We start from the raw sequence: 14,723 nt of genomic DNA on the forward strand, positions 1-14,723 counted from the left end.
TTTTGTAAAACTACATTAAGAGTTGCTTCTTTGTTTATATAATAAAACTCCACGAGTTACCTCTCAGGATGTTTTCTTACACATGATGCCACAAAACAAAACTTATTGGCTATTGCCTGAGATCCCTACTTTGTCCATTTTTGATGGGGACTGCATGGTAGCTACTGGTGCTCTTGCTATATAACTGAAGAGTTATGTGTCCACAAATGTTTTTGTAATTGGCATCTCTTATTTTGTCAAATAAGTTATTTCCCTTTCATTGGTTTGTTGTATTTTGCCCAGGCTATGCGGATATCTATCACTGACAGTCTGTGTCCCCTAAACATCCTCCAGAAGACATCAGAAATTTTCAAATTATTTCTTGAATGTGATCCCAATTATTAACCTCAGTTATCATATTTTTCATCAGTTTCGAGGCTAAGTGCACATCTCAGCATACATTATTATAATTCATCCATGGATTTACATGTCACACCCTAAAGCATTGAAATAAACATGCTCTGCCCTCTTCAACTGTGTGTATCGACTGGAGCTATTTATCTTTTTGATACACACATCTGACATTGTATTTATGACACCAGACAATAGTTGAGATTGAGGTGGAATAATATAATGTTATTGATCAAACTTGATATGATTGTCTGACATCTTTATGGCTACTTGTTTATGGATAAGTCTGACATTAGCCTACAACAAAGAATTAACACACCATTCACTATTCTGCGTGTCGTTTTCCTAGGCTACAATCTAAAAGCAATTTAAACATTACATATTATTTTATATATTTTGCTGTACGTGTCGAATTGCAGTTCTTACAATCACGTATATCTTATTTGTTGTTAAATTATAGTTAAATTTGGTGTATTTTCACAATTTAATTGAAAATATAAGTTGAACTTTAACCACACCCAGTCAGCAATCACGTGGGATGTGACGTTAACAACGTTTAAAAGGGTTCTCACGCGAGATTTTCAGTCTTGATCTCTTTGGTTGGCGGTACGGTAGACGTGAGCAGGGAGGCTCCAGCTGCATCATGCCGTTTTCACATGTAGCGATGCATTCGTGTATAAATATGGACTTTACTACAGATGAGCCGCCATGAACAGGTAAGGATTGGATGACTGGTTGATGTAACGTGAGGAAACTTGGAGGCAGTAGCATGTGAACTGTACCAGCCCGCTAGCAGTTAGCTATCCTTGTTAGTCAAGCAAACACGTGGATGAAGACTACGTCGGGCAAAAGCTACAACTGGATTTTAAGTAGGTGATTTTGGAAAACTAGAGGACATGCATTAAATCCATTGCTACACAGTAACATGGGTAACGTTTAAACAAGTTCAAATTGTACTTGCGTCGTGGTTTGAGAGGGACTGACAGGAACGTGGCCTAAGTTAACTTTATTTCCGGCTGTGTTTAATTACAAATCTGTGCAACTTAATATATTTACTTTACAGGCAGATTTGGCTGTTGTGGAATGAGGATATTTTCCTGCCAAAAAAGGGCTGAGCTTTTCGTCGTAATGAAAGGTAACGTTAAAACTGACAAATGCAATAGCTTCTTTTCCCGACTCTCTGAACTGCATATGATGAGTTTGTTATCCCTGTCTGAAAACACAAATGTGGAAACCAATGATATCTGAGCCGCAGCAGACTGATGTGCGGAGTCGCAAGCTGCTGATGAACTACCACTAATGTGATGTGGCCTTGCAGGTTCACGGTTCTTCTGTGCTGCTTGACTCTTCACTGTCGAAAGGGAGGAGACATGGTGAAGAGGTTTGTACCCCCCTGCTTCTTATGATCCACGTTGCTACTGATTCAGTGACGAAAACTGCTGCATAGGAAGTGCCGTCTGATGCGACAACTGACGATGGCAATAGCTTTTCTGAGAAATGCTGTCAAACTATTTTGGCTTCTGGTGTGCATAAACGGAACTTGATGTAGATGTCAAATTCTTCCTACAGGGCTTATCTGCAATGCAAGACGGCACAAGGCTGCAGAGAAGTTGAACAGGTAAAGGTTGTAAGACTGTCAGTTGATGATTAAAGTCAAGCCATTGATGATACAAGTTATCCCTGTCTGAACATAAGTGTGGAGTCATGGTAACCTGAGGCTTGACGGGACCACTATAGCTTTAAGTGACATATCAGTTTGCATTCAAGTGGTTAAAAAGTACTAACTACTTCTTTTACTACTTGCAGATGACTTCAGTGGAGAAGTGGACACCACACAGCTTGGATCATCCAGAAGTCTGGCGCCACAGTATATTAAATACAGCACATCTGTCTGATTAAACCATGAGTGATCTAAAAAATGTTTATTAAAATTCCAGCATCATGGCACATGATAAGTAACATGAATCCTACTGGGAGCACCCAGCATGCGTTAGTCTATGCTGAAGGATCATCTGTAAGATTTCTTCTTCAAATTGTCTAAGAAGAACTGTTCTTCTTGGAGGTATTCACGGTCCTGTGGGCAGGAGAAGAAAGTGATTGGCACCAGAAAGTTGAACTGTAATATGTTCCTGAAAATATTAAATGTACTAGCAGACTTTAAGTATTGGGGGGGGGGGGTGTAATTGTGAGTGAGCCGCATGTTACTGTAATTAGCCTCTTTAAATTTTTACATTAAAGCCTCAAACAACCTCCTTGTGTTTACTATGTGAAGTGAATAACATTCATGTAAGGGCCATAATGGCTTAAAACAATTGAACATCTGGTTTCATACTTTTACTCCAGAGATGAAAATCAACCTTTAATATGAAAGAACTAATGATTTGACACTGATCAAATGTAATCACTTATCAGGATTTTTCAAACCTTTTTGGCCTTGTCTCAGTTCCATTACCATCTCAAAAGTATTGCAATTAGTCACGTGTATTTAAGAATCCAGAAAAAAATTTAACACTGCGACAGTTTATAGATGTAAGGATTATTGCAAACCACTGATGCCTGTGAAGATGGTGGTCCTGTGCTTATACAGTGTGATTCAATGTGTCTGAATTGGAGCAGGATAGTTCTCTATTGTAAAATGCATTGGTCATACACTAGTCAAAATTACTTTTGGAACTTTACTAGAAACATCACTTGTTATGTGACTTGACTATTTCCTATTGCTTCAGCATAAAGGTGTCTTCCCTGGTTACCTTTTGTGCAGTGTACTTCCACAGAGCCAGACTAGCCTGAAGAGCCATGGACTGAGAGTTGGGAAAAGAAGTAGGAGTGGGAATACTCAAGGTCGACGCCAGCTCAGGGTTTGGCAACACTGAACCTACATCTACAGATAACAAAATCTGTGATATATGCACTTTAAACAACATTAGATGAGTTTATTTTGTATGAGTAACTTTGTTGAATGATAGATTTTCTCACCTGGTAAAAGGGGTGGAATCACTTGTGGTAAAGAGGTAATTGGAGGATCTTGCCTCAGCCTCTCTGTCTCCTTCTGCAGGTGATTTAACTGCATTTGCTCCTGTAACAAGAAGTGTTTCGATATCACACTAGAGGTGCTCCGATTGGGATTTATTTTGGGCCGATTGCTGAAAGCAGTATCGGCCGATACAGATTCACTGGGTCTATTTGGAGCCTTTTATTTATCATGTAGAATTAAACAGTATACTTTATATTTATTTAATTGGTCCTAAAAACAATGTATTAAGTGTTAAAGTTAACAGATGATAAAGTATAAAGTATCATGAAATGACAGCTGTTTATTTTATTGCCAGGAAACATGGGCAACAAATTCCGCTCAATCTGTGTTAGACTTAAACCATAGCAGCCTTTGCCTGGTTACTGTGAACATCTTATAGCGTAACAAATATAGCTTTACTGAGGAATAAATTACAAAAACACAACAAACAGCATCTTTATAAATTTACTACAACTATAGACTGCAATAAAACTATTTAGGAGATAAAGGAGCACAGGCATCATGAGTCGATGATAAACCCTTGTTAATCCCTTCTTGTCTGAGAAGGACTTTAGTGCTAGCTAGCTTTGAAACCCTAACAGACCGCGTAGTGAAACATTTTAGCTGCCGTTGAAAATTTGTCTGGTGAGTATTGCATCATCTGATCGGCTTTTCTTATCGGCCTTTTTAGCGACCACCGGTCAAACTAATTAAAGCTATTATCGGCCGATTATGATCGGTGACCGATGGATCATAGCACCCTTACATCAAACAGTTACTATTTCTGTAATGTCTTGTCAGGTAGAAGCAATACACACACGCACCTGGAGGAGTCGTTGTTCCTGCTGCCTCAGACGCTCTGTCTGCATATGGATATTTCTGAGCCTCGTCTCATGCTCAGCCTCCACACGCTTTGCCTCGTGCAACGCTCGTTCTCCTTCTTCGTGCTTCTCTGCAGCAAGCTGCGAAGAACATGGCGTGGTCAAAACCCACATATTACACATTGTTTACTCCACAACATGCAGGGATCTGTGTGGTTTGGATTTACCTTGCTGAAGGCCTCCACCTCCTGGGCTCGTGTCTTGAGTCTCATGGCTGTGCTGCTGATTCTCTCTTTCTCTCTCTCCAGATCGTCTCTCAGTCTTTCCAGAGTCTCTCTCTCCTGTGCCACAGCCATCTCCTTTTGTTTCAGCTCTGCAGTATGAAGCTTTAGGTCAGCTTGTTCCTACAACAGAAACAGATAGAAAAATACATTTATTTTGGGGTCATAGTAGCATTTAAAACAAAGCAAGACTATCAGAATCGCTCTTTTTCAGTAGTGAAGGTCACCTGTGCCAGACTGATGATTGATCCCTCTCTCTTCTCCAAGAGGCTGCTGACTTCCCGTTCAGCCCTCTCATGCCTCTGCTTCTCCAGAGTGTGGAAGTGGGCCCACTCAGCTGCCAGCTTCCTCCTCTCCTCTGCACAATGCTGCATCACTGACTTCTGCTCCTCCAGTAATGCGCTCTGATGGGAACACAGGCAGGAGAGGTGAGAAGCGGGGGTGGGGGGTGGGGGTGGAATCGAGATGGAGCACTTGGACATTCATCAGCCTCACCTTCGCCCTTTCCAGCTCCTCTCTTTCCACAGTGATCTGCATGCTGAGGGCACGCCGCTCTTCCTCCAGGCCTCTTTGGGTGGATTCTGCCTTGGCCTGCTCGGCCGTCATCTTCCAGCGTTCCTGTGGCATAGAAAAAAGAATTTGTATTTTCAATCTTTGAGGGGAAAAGCATCAGTTTTTATTTCAGGTGTTTGTATGTATGCACGTGTGCTGTACTGCTATGTCAAAGCAAATGCTGCTATCCAAAAAACATGTCATCTTTATTTTTACCCCGACCTTCTCAAGCTGTCTCTGTTGCTCATTGAGCTGAGTGTCCATCCTGGAAATTATTTCCTTGAGGTAAGCTCTCTCCTCTGCCATGGCTTTCTGCTGCTGGGCCAGACGGTCCTGCATCACTGAAACGTACATTTAGTTAATGACCTTAACCCACTTATAACGTGTGTGTGTGTGTGTGTGTGTGTTTTGGAGGTACTTCGAAGTTGCTCGTCTCTGTGCCGTGCCCCCTGCTCCAGGCCGTGAGCTGTGTGTTCATGTGTGCTCTCCACCCGAGAAGAAAGCTCCCCCAGCTGAGAGGAGAACTGCTCCATCTGCTCAATCACCACAGTGAGAGACCTGTACAAAAAACACAGACAAACTAGTTGGTATTTCAAAAATCTCTGAAACCTGACCAAGACTGGTCTGTTGAAAACATTGAAAATCTGTTTGGATACAGAAAATCAGCAATAAAAAAAGAACAACTCCAGGCTGACTTTTAAAGTTGGGAGTGCGGGACATTTACATATAAATGAACGTCCTCAAGTTCACACAATGCTGATTAAGCCAGGTAAATCTCTCTTTATTTCGCAGTATTCCAGAGATTTAAAAAAATCTTGTGTCTGTGGCGACATTCCCTCACTGGTGCACTGGTAGTGATGTGTTTAACACATACACTGTATGGTTTAACATCAACCAGCAATGACTGGTTTGCCAGAGCGAAGAGATGAGCAACTGTAGTGACGGAGACGGCTACAGCAACTAGGGGAATGGCACAGCCTATGGCAGAAAAACCCAAGAAGTGTCCAAAAAAGCTTCTGATGCTCCACATAAAAAGTTGAGTTGAAGGATAACAGTCAAAAACAGTGAGGACAAACACAGATAACCATTGCTGTAGCTGTTCCTCGTGCTGGGGAAGAGGAAGGACTGAGGACAGACACTGATGTCGAGTTACTGCTCCAAGACAGGTTGGCATTTGTAACATATTTGGAGTAGGCTACGTAGCTATCACATTTACTCTACCTAAATAATGGATTATTGTCGTGGAAATGTGGACAGTTATCTGTATTTTTGTAACTATTTCTGAAGACGAGCCTGAGGCAAGCACTCGTCGACCGTATTTGTGTAATTACTGTCGCTGCCAGAAGGGGAGCCAAAAGTTCAGAACTGCAGGTTTAAATAGAATAAAAACATTAAGCTACTTTCTGCCTTTGCAGTGTATCATGGTAATATCAGCACTGAAACTGGTATTTCACACAAAAACACAGTACAGTTTACAGGAATATAATTTACTCGTATAATTGTAAACAGGACTGGTGCTCTTTGAAAACAACTTACCTGGTCTGAGATGTTGCGCTGGTAACTGCATCAATCTCTTCATCTTTTAATTTCTTCAGCCTCCGGACCTGGTCCTCGTGGTCTTTCTTCATCTCCAAGATAGATTTCCTTGAAGGCAAAATACACCAAATATATGATAAGCCTTATTACTTATCATAACATTTAATGTGCTCATTCTGAGACTTCCTGAGTTATTTTATTAACTTATCTGAATACTGTAGTTTAGTAAAACCCAGAGCAGGTCTTTTGACATCGCTCCATGTTCCAGATTTGAGGGGATTTTGTGTATTACTCAGATAAATAACTGTAAACCTGATGTGCGGAAACAAACTGCATTTTATAATATAAAAGAATAAGCCGGGTGATCTGATTGGTCTAAAACATGTTTGGATACGTTTTGTTAACTCATTGTTGTGTTGCTGTGTCTTGTGGTGCCTATGGAACTATTATTTTGTATGTAAATTACTTTAATGATTACCTTTCAGTCAGTACATGCGTTTGCAACTGATGCGGTATCTGCTATTGCGATTGTTACACAATCAATCTCTTACTACAGAAAAGGCCTCCCTGGCGTACCTCTGGAGGTCTCTGAGTCTCTCCACCTCGCGGTCTCTGTCTTGCTGGGCCTGGGCCAGTTTACGCTGGTACTGAGCCTGCAGCTCTGCGCATTCCTGCTCAGCTGATCGTGTTACTGCGGCCAGGCGTTCTGTTAGGTCTTCACACTCCTTCCGCGCTTGTGTGTCCCTCTGTGCTGCAGATTCCTCAAGCAGCTTCACACGAGCTCTGGGCGTGCACAGAAAACACTTATAGTGAGTGTGTTAAGCAAACAGACACACACATGCTGCTTTCAGTGCAGGGAATTGTGCATAATGTATGTTCAACATGATGCACGTGTGCACTACACATATATATGTATGTGTGTGTTGTCTATGAATGAACTACTTGTGTGCGTTCTCCATAAGCTCCATATCCTCTTTATGCCTCTGCTTGACATTCTCTAGCAACGTTTGGCTTTGGTCTCGCTCCAGCTGCAGGGTCTTCACCTGTGCAAAAACATATAGGAGTTTCGGGCTGCGCAGGTACATGGAGGTAACACAGGAAGGAAAGTTGAGGCAGCAGGTAAGGCTACTATTCCTTACTGAAAATACAGCCGATGTCCGGTTCTTATGTTTCCCCTTTCGTCTCTAATACAACATTAATGTACCTGTCCCTCCAGCTGGATGATGCGAGCCTGTAAAGCTTGATAGTCTCCAGGTTGCTGCTCTATCTGTTTGAGTCTCTGCAGGACCCCTGCATCCCCGACGCCCCCGATGCCCAGCAACTGAGCCTGCATCATCTTTGGGGGAAAAGTGAGCAAGTCAAGAGCAAACAAGGTGATAATGTGTTCTTTTATTTTGAATAAATCTGCAAGTAGAGACTTCCTTACCTGCTGTTGCAAAAGCAGCTGCTGCAGACTGTCTGCTGAAAGTGTCACCTTTTCAGAGGATATGGAAGGGATTTAAAAACAACAAAAAAAGGCATATTATGATATCTGACCGATCATGACAACCGTATTACAGAAAAGCACATATACCTGTTGTGGGACAGCAGTTGATGTACTTTGCGTTTGGTTTTGCTGTGGAACTGCTGGAAAGAAAACAACCCATGAGTAACAGTCATTTTAGAAAATGCAACTGTATCTAAATTGACATCAGATAGGATTACCTACACCACACTGAGCCAGACAGTATAGTAGACATAGGGTTGAGCAATGGCAGCTGTTGGGGGGTTTCATCCGGAGCCTGACTGGGCTCTCGTAGCATGCTGGATCCCTTATTGGATGGTAAGTGGTGGGGTTGGGACTGAGCCTGGGGCTGGGTGTGGCTAACGCTAGCAGCAGAGGCAGGCAATGGGTCGGTAACTTGAGGAGTGCAATCTGAGGGATGAGAGGAACTTTCAACAGTTTGTTCAAGGTCTACTTTAGCAGGGAGAGCAGTTGGTGAGGAGGATGCAGAGGTGGAGGGGAGGTAAGGGTGGTGGGTGGTGGACGTGTACTCGGAAACAACAGAAGGGGATTGTGGTGGAGTTGAGTGGTAGATGGGAATGGTATCTGTACCAGAGCAGGGGTAGAATGTGAGTTAATGATTTGCTAAGATTATGAGCACGGCGTAAGTCTTGTAAGTGCATACCATCCTGCATGGTGTGTTTAATCTGTTGAGAGGCTAAAAGAAAGGAAGGCTTCTACTGTAAATGGGCCAGGGAGGGATGTGGCTTTGAACAAGCATGGTTGTGCTATATGAATTCAAATATAACTGAAGAGTAGTTATTTGGATGGATCATTGTGTGTTAAATACCTTGCATGGTCCTCTTCTCGATGACAGGAGTGGAGTGTGCAGTGGGGCTGGGCTGTCCAAGAAAAGTGTTGCTACACAAAACAGAAGGAGTGAAGTCACTTAGAGTACGTGGGTTTAATGGATTTACACAACACCTTACCAAGTGTCCTTAACAAACATAACAGTGTCCTTTCTGTCCCCAGGAGCTTGTGAAGTGACTTGTGTACTGAAAACAAGAGCAAGGTATTATTCAATACTGAGAAGTGTCTGTCAGTGTGTCATTGTATTTCTTTCTGCTTTGTGTAGCTTGCACAGTACCTAATATTGGACTCCAGGTCCACTTCTTCTCCCAGGCCTAAAGAGTCTTCCTGCTTGGACCTTTTTGCCTCCGTGTTCGACACCGACAGAGCCTTCCTCCTGCTCAGAGCTCCTGCTAACCAGTCACCCTTCTCTTCCTCTTCTCTCTTCTGGCTTTTAGAGACGTCTGGCTTGGTTTGTTTGGTAATATTATCAGTTGGCGCAGGGGTGTTTGCTGCCACTTTTAAAGCAGATGTGCCCTGACTAGTCAGAGAGAGTCTTCTCTCTAATGAAGGAGAGGACGAAGCCTTTGGGGACTCTGCTGAAGTCTTGGTCTCTTTGGTATTACCCTCTAGCAAGGTATGGTCGTCGTTTGTCTTGAGGCCTAGCCAGTCAGCAGAGTTGTGACGTCGAGTAGGGGTGGTGGGTTTTGGTTTCTTCTCTGGGGTAGAGGAACTGACATCCTCTGTAGAAAATCTGATGTCAAGAAAATAAATCTAGTGTTCAATTTACAATGGTAGGCAAAAAGCTTGCTGTAAAACACCAAGATTGGTCTTTACACACACCTGACAGACTGTCTGCGGGACTGGCGCCCTTCAGGCGTAGATACCAGAGTGGGCTGATAGGAGCCAAATGTAAGGTCATCTTCTACCAGTGGTTCTGATAAATATGAATGGGAACACAATTAGTTTTTAAATATATTACACTCTTTTAAAATGGTACTTGCTCATACTTGCTGAGCAGAAAACCATGATGCGCTGTTACCTTTCACACTAGAGGTCTTCTCTTGTTGCTGCTTCTCTTGAGACTGAGGCCGCTCCTTCCTCTCGCCCGTCGGAGGTCGCTCCAGAAGACGAGGCGAAGTCAAACTCTCCAGAATCTCATCTAGTCTAGTACGAGCTCTCTGAGGGGGCTCACTCCTGAGGCTACACATAACAGAGGAAAAGGGAACAGGGACAGGGTGTTCTGCATGTCATGGAAAGTTTTGCAAAAAAAGGCAAAGAGAAAAATGAATAGATAGAAAAAAATCGCTTTGTAAAACATTGCCCAAGTCTGGCTTTGTTTGTAGCTGCATCCCAAAACTCAAAGGCACTAAGGTAGTAATTATTTATCATTTGAGCACTATAAATAAGGACAACAATATGAATGGGGCGGTAAAAGTGAAGACAGAGCTGTTACCTTTCCTTGTTGGACCAAAGCATAGTCTCTTTTTTCTTGGGGTTGTTTTTATCACTGTCAAATCCGAGTGCATCCATTAGGTCATCCTTATCATCATCAAATGTAAGATCACCTCGTGTCTTTGCTGCCTTAGCTGATGAACAAGGAATAAACACACACACACACACACATTACCTAAGTGTTTTTTTAAGTTTGAAAATAAAGACTTGTGGATAATTTAACGCTCACGTGTTTCAGTCTTTAGGACAGGAGATGCGGAGGGAGATAGCGCTGATTTTTCAGGTTTAGCCCGCTGTGTGCTGGATTTAGATTCGGGCTTGGTTTCATCTGGAAGCAAGTCATCAAGTAGATCAGCCAGTGGGTCGCCTAGATCTGCAGAGGAAATTATATTCTTTACTCTACTTATACTGTTTTTGGACACGAGACAGTGAAGCAGTAAATGATTAAGAGGCATCTTACACGGTCTGACTACATGTTTAAAATAACGCATACAAACATTTTTTACACATCTTCAAATACATTACAATTATTTATGTTTATACACTAAGAATTCAGTGACAGGCATTTTTATATCCTGTATGTAAATGGAGTGGACAAAATATTTTATTATATATAATATTAGATAAATTTAGGACAGTGAGCTCTACAAATACAGGATTTATTGGAGGGCTGTTGAATTGTGTTGCATTAGATTGCACAAGTGTAGCAAGGACTGAGTAACTCCATATATGGTAATACACTGACTGGATAGTTATCATTAGGTGTTGGGGTCTCTAAAAAGCAAATCTACCTCTAGATTTGTACATTTGTGTGGGTTTTCCAACTATTGTCACTTTTTGTAGTGCACGCCTCTCCTGTTCAAACTACTCACAGACCCGCATTGAAACCACCCACTGCGATTATTTGACTACAAGTAAAAGTAATATACCTTTAGTGTGAGGTGTCTGACCAACACCTTCCTCATCACCACCACTGTCTAAATCAATGCAGCAGATTGAGGAAAAACAAAACAAAGCTATCAGTAAACCACTGTTGAGTTGGATAAAGCTACTGTGTCAGAGAGGGGTGGGAAAAGGAGGGCTCACTCACCAGAGACGGTGAACTTCCTGTAGTTAGGTGCAGTGGACGAAGGTGCAGAGTTTGGCTTCTTTCCTCCAGTGGTGGGTTCATCTGAGTGAAGTGGTGGGAGACACAGCTCTCTCTGAATGCTGCTGTTTTTGTAAACTTCAAAAGCCGAAAACAACGTGAAGCTAATAATGAGAAAAAAACTTATGCAAGAACACTCTGCGCTGAATTACCTGCTCCCTCTGGATTTACATTACTTTCTAACAAGGAACAGTTTCTCTTTTGCCCCTCATTACCAACTGGCTTTGTTTGTGCAGGAGCGGAACTAGGCTTTTTCTTTGATGCAAAAAGGTCAGCATCCATATCATCCATGTCCTGTACACGGACAGACAGAAAAACAACAGGCACTGTGAGTGGATCCATGAACATTTACAGAACACTACAAAGCTGAACTTTGTCTAGTGGGTGGCGATGGCGCAATGGATAAGACACATGCCTTTGGGTTCAATTCCCCACTGTGACCCATCTACCAATGTGTCCCTGAGCAAGACACACCCCTAGTTGCTCCAGAGGCGTGCGACCTCTGACGTATATAGCAATTGTAAGTTGCTTTGGATAAAAGCATCTGCTAAATTAATAAATGTATACATTTCCACAGTTTATAGTGACCTACCTTCATGTTCTTCAGTATGTCACTGGGATCTGCTGCTGAGACATCAGAGTCCTTGGACAGAAAAGAAAATATCAGACACAAATTACGCTAAGAAATATGAAGTTAAGCATGTATCTTTGTGCCCCTTTCCAAACGTCTGTCTACATACCTCAGTGTCTCCACCATCCCTATTTACCTCCTCTGCCAGCATACTGAAGATGTTATCAGTTGCAGAAGAGCTGGAGAGGAAAATGTAATGTAACTCACAACATTTATAGTTGGTGGCATGTAACTCTTGAAGTCCTCACACTCACCGATTCAGTGGCCCACCCCGAGTTGCTTTCCCTCTTACTGGGTGTTCTGGTGAGTAAATTGTTGAGAGAAACTTTCAAAGTGACACCATATTGATAATTATAATAGTTGTTGGTTTAAAACTGCACACTTACTTTTATCATCAAATAAGCTGTCCAGCAAATCTTCATCTCCGAATGAACCTGAGGAAAACCACACTTTTACACAAGCTTGGCACTCTTCCACTTATTACACTTTAAGTTGCCTTGGCTCCATTCTGAATATACTGCTACCAGGTCTTCTGCCAAATTATGTTTTTCTGTATTACTTGTATTTGTAGCATTACTACATTGCATATCTTGGTTGTAAATTTAAATCTGTTTCTCTGCTATTGTCTCTCTGCTCTGGTGGAGGGACCTAATGCTGTACAGACTGTAAGAGACAAACTTAACTAAATACTGCAGTATGTGAAACTATGGCGTACAGAATCCATATAACACTTGAGGAGCTTACTTTTTGATGGTTTGCCCTTCAGCTTTGAAGCCTGTAAATAACAGTGAAATATAATAAGTTCTTTTACAGCTGGAGGAGAATAATAATGAGTCAGATACTGGGTCCACTGCAAAGAGCAAACCAGCGGTTCAATGTCACACATAACTAACATGACTCATCCATGCCTTTAAATTTTTCTAGAATCCTGTTAAAAACATGAAATATTGATACTGGCACCAGTTCGACTCACCATGTTGATTCTCTCCTGGGCGCGTTAGTAGCTAGCTAACTTAGCTAACGTTAAATCTTATTAACGTTAGGCGTCCCCAGTCTCCAATGGTAACCACTCTGTTCACCAGGTGAGCGCTCATGTTAAGGACACAACACACGGTTGTAATTACTTAATATAGCTACAGAATCTATTGTTTCATGCTTTAATACAGTCATGTGTAGTCGCGACGTTTAGCAAATTGTTTACTTGAAGTAGGTTAACAATGAAACGAATCACACCGCCTCTAACTTAATCTAACTAACGTTACACGGTTAAGGCAGCGCACACCGACATGGCTGTTCGTTAGCCATGTTGCACAGCTAAGCTATTTCAATCTTCTAACACAAACTGTGTGGTTATCATTATAAAGTATAAAAGCTTTAAGCTCCACATAAAGCAAAAGGCAAATGAGACGCATATATCTTTGGGAGATTCACTGCAGCACTAACGTTAACACACAGTACCAACAGGCGCGAGACAGACGTTTCCTATTTACATCCCGCAGTGCATTGTGGGTGATGTAGTTCTTTTAGGTTTTTTTTTCCGGATTGCAATTATGATTTATAAAGGTATGAGTGGAGTAGTTTTGTTTTAGCGTACCCTTTAATGAAATATGTTTCAGAAAAGGAGTTTGTTTTGGGTTAATTATGAAATTCCTTATGTTTGACTTCCCTTGACATATGCTGACTGGCCACTTTATTAGGTACATCTGTTCAATTGCTTGTTAACACAAATAGCTCACCAGCCAATCACATGGCAGCAACTCAATGCATTTAGGCAGGAAGACGTGGTCAAGACAACTTGCTGAAGTTCAAACCAAGCATCAGAATGCGGAATAAAGGGGATTTAAGTGACTTTGAACGTGGCATGGTTGTCAGAGCCAGACGGGCTGGTCTTAGGATTTCAGAACCTGCTGATCTACTCGGATTTTCACACACAACCATCTCTAGTGTTTACAGAGAATGATCTGAAAAAGAGAAAATATCCAGTGAGAGGCAGTTGTGTGGGACAATGCCTTGTTGATGTTAGAAGTCAGAAGAGAATGGGCCGACTGGTTTGAGATGGCAGAAAGGTAATAGTAACTCAAATAACCTAGTTATGCAGAATACTATCTCTGAATGCACAACACGTTGAATCTTGAAGCAGATGGGCGACAGCAGCAGAAGACCACACCGGGTGCCATTCCTGTCAGCAAAGAACAGGAAACTGAGGCTACAATTCAGATGGTAGGGTCAGAATTTGGCGTAAACAACATGAAAGCATGGATCCATCCTGCCTTGTATCTATGGTTCAGGATGGTGGTGTGTGGGGGAGGTTTTTTTTCTGGCACACTTTTGGCCCGTTAGTACCAACTGAGCATCGTGTAAATGCGACAGCCAACCTGAGTATTGTTGCTGACCGTGGCCATCCCTTACTGACCACAATGACTCTCACTGACTTTCACTCTCTACTCCAGTGGCCTCCACCGTCTCAATCCAATAGAGAACCTTTGGGATGTGGTTGCTGCGTGATGCTATCATGTTAATATGGAAGAAAGTCTCGGAGAAATGTTTCCAACACCTTGTTGTTTG

At 42.2% G+C, this 14,723-nt stretch overlaps 1 protein-coding gene, 1 long non-coding RNA gene and 2 other non-coding genes across 5 annotated transcripts; 3 read left to right on the forward strand and 1 right to left on the reverse strand.

Annotated features, from left to right (window-relative positions):
- The first annotated feature begins 972 nt into the window (after positions 1-972).
- On the forward strand, positions 973-2,642 carry LOC119886074. 2 transcript variants are annotated; one of them, XR_005441427.1, is made up of 5 exons: positions 973-1,259; positions 1,454-1,525; positions 1,709-1,771; positions 1,960-2,008; positions 2,197-2,642. It is a non-coding gene; the product is annotated as an uncharacterized LOC119886074 (long non-coding RNA). The 2 variants fall into 2 exon arrangements; XR_005441426.1 differs by having other exon boundaries at positions 973-1,106.
- On the forward strand, positions 1,813-1,886 carry LOC119896648. Its single transcript, XR_005443265.1, has one exon. It is a non-coding gene; the product is annotated as a small nucleolar RNA SNORD49 (small nucleolar RNA).
- Positions 2,044-2,113, forward strand: LOC119896646. The gene has a single exon (XR_005443264.1). It is a non-coding gene; the product is annotated as a small nucleolar RNA R38 (small nucleolar RNA).
- On the reverse strand, positions 2,298-13,650 carry LOC119886071 (fas-binding factor 1 homolog). The gene is made up of 31 exons (XM_038696580.1): positions 13,132-13,650; positions 12,903-12,933; positions 12,545-12,592; positions 12,413-12,458; positions 12,268-12,337; positions 12,120-12,170; positions 11,680-11,821; positions 11,471-11,551; positions 11,310-11,357; positions 10,610-10,753; positions 10,382-10,514; positions 9,968-10,128; positions 9,769-9,862; positions 9,224-9,679; positions 8,927-8,997; positions 8,302-8,508; positions 8,167-8,219; positions 8,020-8,067; positions 7,798-7,929; positions 7,536-7,636; positions 7,170-7,376; positions 6,594-6,701; positions 5,476-5,615; positions 5,280-5,398; positions 5,001-5,123; positions 4,733-4,909; positions 4,452-4,628; positions 4,228-4,365; positions 3,367-3,466; positions 3,141-3,271; positions 2,298-2,464 (listed from the first exon to the last, which is right to left on the reverse strand). The coding sequence occupies exons 1-31, from the start codon at positions 13,132-13,134 to the stop codon at positions 2,399-2,401; spliced, it is 3,606 nt and encodes a 1,201-aa protein (XP_038552508.1). The 5' UTR covers positions 13,135-13,650; the 3' UTR covers positions 2,298-2,398.
- Positions 13,651-14,723: the final 1,073 nt, after the last annotated feature.

The sequence above is a fragment of the Micropterus salmoides genome, unplaced genomic scaffold (assembly GCF_014851395.1).
Source record: "Micropterus salmoides isolate LMB-PRFRI ecotype aquatic unplaced genomic scaffold, ASM1485139v1 Ms_hic_scaffold_10, whole genome shotgun sequence".
Lineage (NCBI taxonomy): Eukaryota > Metazoa > Chordata > Actinopteri > Centrarchiformes > Centrarchidae > Micropterus > Micropterus salmoides.

Excerpts from the sequence above, each read along its gene's own strand:
- LOC119886071 (XM_038696580.1), bottom strand. Across the intron at positions 12,593-12,902 it reads GAAGGGCAAACCATCAAAAA|GTTCATTCGGAGATGAAGAT; the intron begins GTAAGCTCCTCA and ends GGTTTTCCTCAG. Across the intron at positions 4,629-4,732 it reads CAATCATCAGTCTGGCACAG|GAACAAGCTGACCTAAAGCT; the intron begins GTGACCTTCACT and ends TTTCTGTTGTAG.